Here is a 7,329-nt window from a genome sequence, read left to right on the forward strand (position 1 = left end):
GTAAAGATGCAAATAAAAGTAGATTGGAAGCAAATATGATAAGAGATAGACCCGGGGGCCATAAGTTTCACTAGTGGCTTCTCTCAAGATAGCATAAGTATTATGGTGGGTGAACAATTAGTGTTGGGCAATTGATAGAAAAGCGAATAATTATGAGATTATCTAGGCATGATCATGTATATAGGCATCACGTCCGCAACAAGTTGACCGACTCCTGTCTGCATCTACTACTATTACTACACACGTCGACCGACTCCTGCCTGCATCTAGAGTATTAAGTTCATAAGAACATTGTAACGCATTAAGCAAGATGACATGATGTAGAGGGATAAACTCAAGCAATATGATATAAACCCCATCTTGTTATCCTCGATGGCAACAATACAATATGTGCCTTGCAACCCTTTCTATCACTGGGTAAGGACACCGCAAGATTGAACCCAAATCTAAGCACTTCTCCTATGGCAAGAAAGATCAATCTAGTAGGCCAAACCAAACTGATAATTCGAAGAGACTTGCAAAGATAAGTCAATCATACATAAAAGAATTCAGAAAAGATTCAAATATTATTCATAGATAAACTTGATCATAAACCCACAATTTATCGGATCTCGACAAACACACCGCAAAAAGAGTTTACATCAAATAGATCTCCACAAGAGAGGGGGAGAACATTGTATTGAGATCCAAAAAGAGAGAAGAAGACATCTAGCTAATAACTATGGACTCGTAGGTCTGTGGTAAACTACTCACAACTCATCGGAGGGGCAAGGATGTTGATGTAGAAGCCCTCCATGGTCGATTCCCCCTCCGGCAGAACACCGGCGAAGGCTCCAAGATGGGATCTCGCGGATACAGAAGGTTACGGTGGTGTAGATCGTGTTTCGTCTGCTCCCTGGATGTTTTCGGGGTACGTAGGCTTATATAGGAGGAATAAGTACGTCGGTGGACGCCCGAGGGGCCCACGAGACAGGGGGCGCGCCCTATAGGGGGGCGCCCTCCTATCTCATGGGAGCCTTGGCTGCTTCTTGACTTGCACTCCAAGTCCTCTGGATCATGTTCGTTCCAAAAATCACGCTCCCGAAGGTTTCATTCTGTTTGTACTCCATTTGATATTCCTTTTCTTCGAAATACTGAAATAGGCAAAAAAACAGCAATACGGGTTGGGCCTCCGGTTAGTAGGTTAGTCCCAAAAATGATATAAATGTGTAAAATAAAGCCCATAAACATCCAAAAGGGGTAATATAATAGCATGGAACAATCAAAAATTATGGATACGTTGGAGACGTATCAGAGCACATTTTCCTTTCCATCATTCTCACGAAAGATATTAAAAAGATGAAGCGTATGAGACAAACTCAATTCCATTTTTTTTGTAATTTTGTTTTATAAACTAAACTAGTGATAAAACAAGAAACAAAAAGATTCGATTGCAAGATCTAAAGATATACCTTCAAGCACTCACCTCCCCGACAACGGCGCCAGAAAAGAGCTTAGTTCACGGGGTGTGAGTGCCGCTTACCTAGCCTCCCTGGCATCGGCGACAGAAAAGGGCTTGATGTCTACTACACAACTTTCTTCTTGTAGACGTTGTTGGGCCTCCAAGTGCAGAGGTTTGTAGGACAGTAGCAAATTTCCCTCAAGTGGATGACCTAAGGTTTATCAATCCGTGGGAGGCGTAGGATGAAGATGGCCTCTCTCAAACAACCCTGCAAACAAATAACAAAGAGTCTCTTGTGTCCCCAACACACCCAGTACAATGGTAAATTGTATAGGTGCACTAGTTCGGCGAAGAGATGGTGATACAAGTGCAATATGGATGGTAGATATAGGTTTTTGTAATCTGAAAATATAAAAACAGCAAGGTAACTAATGATAAAAGTGAGCGTAAACGGTATTGCAATGCTAGGAAACAAGGCCTAGGGTTCATACTTTCACTAGTGCAAGTTCTTTCAACAATAATAACATAATTGGATCATATAACTATCCCTCAACATGCAACAAAGAGTCACTCCAAAGCCACTAATAGCGGAGAACAAATGAAGAGATTATGGTAGGGTACCAAACCACCTCAAAGTTATCCTTTCTGCTCAATCTATTCAAGAGTCCGTAGTAAAATAACACAAAGCTATTCTTTCCGTTCAATCTATCATAGAGTTCATACTAGAATAACACCTTAAGACACAAATCAACCAAAACCCTAATGTCACCTAGATACTCCATTGTCACCTCAAGTATCCGTGGGCACGATTATACGATATGCATCACACAATCTCAGATTCATCTATTCAACCAACACAAAGTACTTCAAAGAGTGCCCCAAAGTTTCTACCGGAGAGTCAAGATGAAAACGTGTGCCAACCCCTATGCATAAGTTCATGGGCGGAACCCGCAAGTTGATCACCAAAACATACATCAAGTGGATCACGTGATATCCCATTGTCACCACAGATAAGCACGACAAGACATACATCAAGTGTTCTCAAATCCTTAAAGACTCAATCCGATAAGATAACTTCAAAGGGAAAACTCAATCCATTAATTACAAGAGAGTAGAGGGGGAGAAACATCATAAGATCCAACTATAATAGCAAAGCTCACGATACATCAAGATCGTGCGAAGTCAAGAACACGAGAGAGAGAGAGAGAGAGAGAGAGAGATCAAACACATAGTTATTGGTACATACCCTCAGCCCCGAGGGTGAACTACTCCCTCCTCATCATGGAGAGCGCCGGGATGATGAAGATGGCCATCAGTGAGGGATCCCCCCTCTGGCAGGGTGCCGGAACGGACTCCCGAGAGGTTTTTGGTGGCTACAGAGGCTTGCAGCGGTGGAACTCTCGATCTATTGTTCGCTTCGATGTTTTCAGGGTATATGGGAATATATAGGCGAAAGAAGTCGGTCGGGGGAGGGTGGGCGCGCCCCCCTATCTCGTGGCCTCCTCGAAGCTTCCCTGGCTTGCACTCCAAGTTCCCTGGATTGCTTTTGTTCCAAAAATAAGTTTCCAGAAGGTTTCATTCCGTTTGGACTCCGTTTGATATTCCTTTTCTTTGAAACACTAAAATAGGCAAGAAAACAGCAATATGGGCTGGGCCTCCGGTTAATAGGTTAGTCCCAAAAATAATATACAAGTGTATAATAAAGCCCATAAACATCCAAAACAGATAATAATATAGCATGAATGCTTCATAAATTATAGATACGTTGGAGAAGTATCAGGAGCCAAAGAATATTCTGAAGTATTAGCAGCTGAGTTGTCAATTCAACTACACCTGGATAACTTAGTATCTGCAGCAGAGTATTTAGTAGCAAAGTAGTATGGAAGTAAAAGTAACAGTAGCAAAAGTAATAGTAGCAGTTTTATAGTAGTTGTAACAGTGGGAACGACAAAGTAACTAAGCAAAGATCAATATGTGAAAAGCTCGTAGGCATTGGATCAATGATGGATAATTATGTCGGACGCGATTCCTCATGTAATAGTGATAACATAGGGTGACACAGAACTAGCTCCAGTTCATCAATGTAATGTAGTCATGTATTCCGAATATAGTCATACGTGCTTATGGAAAAGAACTTGCATGACATCTTTTGTCCTACCCTCCCGTGGCAGCGGGGTCCTATTGGAAACTAAGGGATATTAAGGCCTCCTTTTAATAGAGTACCGGACCAAAGCATTAACACTTAGTGAATACATGAACTCCTCAAACTACGGTCATCACCGGTAAGTATCCCGATTATTGTCACTTCGGGGTTAACGAATCATAACACATAATAGGTGACTATAGACTTGCAAGATAGGATCAAGAACTCACATATATTCATGAAAACATAATAGGTTCAGATCTGAAATCATGGCACTCGGGCCCTAGTGACAAGCATTTTAAGCATAGCAAAGTCATAGCAACATCAATCTCAGAACATAATGGATACTAGGGATCAAACCCTAACAAAACTAAATCGATTACATGGTAAATCTCATCCAACCCATCACCGTCCAGCAAGCCTATGATGGAATTACTCAAGCACGACGATGAGCATCATGAAATTGGTGATGGGGGATGGTTGATGATGACGACGGTGACGAACCCCCCTCTCCAGAGCCCCGAACGGACTCCAGATCAGCCCTTCCGAGAGAGTTTAGGGCTTGGCGGCGGCTCCGTATCGTAAAACGCGATGAAAATTTCTCCCTGATTTTTTTCTCCCCGAACGTGAATATATGGAGTTGGAGTTGAGGTCGGTGGAGCTTCAGGGGGGCCCACGAGGCAGGGGGCGCGCCTCCCACGCTCGTGGACAGGGTGTGGGCCCCTGGTGCTGATTCTTTCGCCAGTATTTTTGAATTAATTTCAAAAGGTTGCTCCGTGGATTTTCAGGTCATTTCGAGAACTTTTATTTCTCCACAAAAATAACACCATGGCAGTTCTGCTGAAAATAGCGTCAGTTCGGGTTAGTTCCAATCAAATCATGCAAGTTAGAGTCCAAAACAAGGGCAAAAGTGTTTAGAAAAGTATATACGACGGAGATGTATCAACTCTTTACACATATACCCATGCATATGTAGTGTAGATCTTTTGTTTGCGAGTACTTTGGATGAGTACTCACGGTTGCTTTGCTCCCTCTCCCCCCCCCCTTCCTCTTCTTCTCGGATACCGCAACCAGACGTTGGAGCCCAGGAGCTAGGCGCCACCGTCGACGATGACTCCTACTACACTGGAGGTGCCTACTACTACGTGCAGGCCGCTGACGATGACCCGGAGTAGTTTAGGAGGATACCAGGCAGGAGGTATGCGCCTCTTTCGATCTGTATCCCAGTTTGTGCTAGCCATCTTATAGCAACTTGTTTAACTTACGTCTGTACTCAGATATTGTTGCTTCCGCTGACTCGTTTATGTTCGAGCACTTGTATTCGAGCCCTCGAGGCCTCTGCCTTGTAATATGATGCTTGTATGACTTATTTTATTTTTAGAGTTGTGTTGTGATATCTTCCCGTGAGTCCCTGATCTTGATCGTACACATTTGCGTGCATGATTAGTGTACGATTGAATCGGAGGCGTCACATCTAGAATCTGAGGCGCGCGCCGCCCGCCACGAGAGGCAGCGGGCAAGGAAGAGAGACGCGGCGGAGCAGTCCGTGCTTCGCCATCGCGGGATGCTGACGGAGCCTGACGAGGACGAGCGGCTCCTCGCTTGGGTCTACCGTCGGTCGCTCACGACGACGGATACGGGCGCTCACCATCTATGGTGAAAGAACGCGAAGGCACTCCGGCTTGCCATAGAGCGGTGAGAGCGCGAGGCGAAGGAGTCAGTGGTGGAGACGACTCGGCTCGCCAGTTGAAGCGGCAGCAGGACAGGGCCGTCCGTCGGATGAAGGGGCTGGTCCTCTTCTCCGATTCCGACTCCAACAACGGCGACGACCACAACTCCACATCCTCCTCCAACGATCAAGATCCTCCACCAACCGCGGACGCCTACAGCTTGCCGGCGACCGAAGGGGAAAGACCCGGCGACGAAGTGGTGAAGACCCTCCTGCTCCTATGTTTGTTATCCTTTTTTAGTTGTTGAAGTTAAGAATTTGTTCGGTGATGATCTCCAATGATCTTTTGGATGATGTACAGTTCGTTTATATGTATTTGGTTATTCGTTTGACCCCGAGTCGTTGTGTGTTGTTTGTTCGCGTAGAGTAGCTCTTAAGTTACATTCATACTATGAATATAAGGTGCAAGAGATGAGGTATACGAAATGATGAAATTTTAAGGCATGACGGGTCAGTGTTCGCGGACGCGCAGGTCCGCAGATGTTTGAAGAGTCCGATTTGATGTCCACGGTTGTAGACGCTCTTATATATTGTGTAAAAAACAAAGCGAGAAAATATATAGCAAAAGGGAAAAAAAGTCTTATCTGTTGGTTGTTCCCACGCCACACGTCACCGGTGCCGTAGGCTCGCGGGACTCTTCCTCCCTTCCCGTCTGACCCGGCCTTCCGCTCCCCGACTACAAAATCCCCGCCCCCTCCCGTCTCCTCCTCCACCAAATCAATCCAATCCCCTCTCCGCGATCTCGCCGAGAAAATCCTCGACCGATCGAAAGGCAAGGCCCTCTCATTTCTTCAAGGTACGCGAGTTCCCGATCCCTCTGCCTTTCGATTCCGCTCGATTTACGTTCTATTGGTTAGATCTACGGGCTGTAGACCTATTATGTCTTTGATCGATTCCTGTCGATTCGATCATGCGTCGATTCACCGAGATCCGTCGTTTTCTTGTTGATCCGGTCCGTCTAGATGTGTGTAGCTTTTGTTGATTCTGCACGTTTGTTCCAATTTTGCTTGTCGCGTTCTTGTGGCCTAGCCCTAAGTTGATTTTGCTCGGCTGTTTGTTAAATCCCTACCGTGATTATGCATGGATTATCCAGTAGATCTGCTTACTGTTGTTGGTTCGCCACATCTAGGCGTAGCTGGTTGGTCCCGTAGGATTGTTGCCACGTATATGCTGGGTTCTTCTACAGTCGCGGATTCCGGTTTTATTTACCAGCTTATTCATAGTTCAGCCTCGTAGTTGCCTGTCGTTTCTACTTTGAAATTCGTGATATTATTATTGTTGCACATCTAATTTACCCAGTAAATCAGAAAAGGAAAGAAAATACCCACATAAATCTCCATGTAAGATCAACGATAACTTGGATGTGCTTTAGCAAAACTGTTATTGTTGATTCATCTAAACCTTCCTAGATTGCTGCGTCCAACTTGAGCATATATCTGCTAGAGTTTAGATTATCCGGCCTTCTCACCAGGCTAGGAAAGATTGTGCTAGATCGGGAGTTTTGCTAGCTTTTGCTAGTGTAGTCTATTATCATGGTTGCCAAGCCTGTTTGTTCAAATTCATATTGAGATGTTTGTTGATCCGTAACCTCTCTGTACTTGTATTGTTTATGTCCTCATGTTTCCTTTTAACTGCTCCTTACTCAGGGTTTACTTTACTTTGTATTTACAGATGCAGATCTTTGTGAAGACCCTCACCGGCAAGACCATCACCCTTGAGGTCGAGTCGTCTGACACGATCGACAATGTCAAGGCCAAGATCCAGGACAAGGAGGGAATCCCTCCGGACCAGCAGCGCCTCATCTTTGCCGGCAAGCAGCTTGAGGATGGCCGCACCCTGGCTGACTACAACATCCAGAAGGAGTCCACCCTCCACCTGGTGCTCCGCCTCCGTGGAGGCATGCAGATCTTCGTCAAGACCCTCACTGGCAAGACCATCACCCTTGAGGTGGAGTCCTCGGACACCATTGACAATGTGAAGGCCAAGATCCAGGATAAGGAGGGCATCCCCCCAGAC

At 45.2% G+C, this 7,329-nt stretch overlaps 2 protein-coding genes across 2 annotated transcripts in view; both read left to right on the forward strand.

Moving 5' to 3' along the window:
* The first annotated feature begins 4,790 nt into the window (after positions 1-4,790).
* Positions 4,791-7,329, forward strand: part of LOC119324152 (18.9 kDa heat shock protein-like) — a 7,416-nt gene continuing 4,877 nt past the window's right edge. The window contains exon 1 of the mRNA XM_037597925.1: positions 4,791-4,802. The gene's annotated coding sequence lies outside the window, so the exon portion shown is untranslated. The remainder of the gene's footprint in view (positions 4,803-7,329) is intronic.
* Positions 5,955-7,329, forward strand: part of LOC119320858 (polyubiquitin-like) — a 2,186-nt gene continuing 811 nt past the window's right edge. Inside the window, exons 1-2 of the mRNA XM_037594780.1 lie at positions 5,955-6,109; positions 6,985-7,326. Of these exons, the coding sequence (XP_037450677.1) occupies positions 6,985-7,326 (342 nt within the window). The 5' untranslated portion in view covers positions 5,955-6,109. The remainder of the gene's footprint in view (positions 6,110-6,984; positions 7,327-7,329) is intronic.

Source organism: Triticum dicoccoides, chromosome 6B (genome assembly GCF_002162155.2).
Source record: "Triticum dicoccoides isolate Atlit2015 ecotype Zavitan chromosome 6B, WEW_v2.0, whole genome shotgun sequence".
NCBI classification, from domain to species: Eukaryota; Viridiplantae; Streptophyta; class Magnoliopsida; order Poales; family Poaceae; genus Triticum; species Triticum dicoccoides.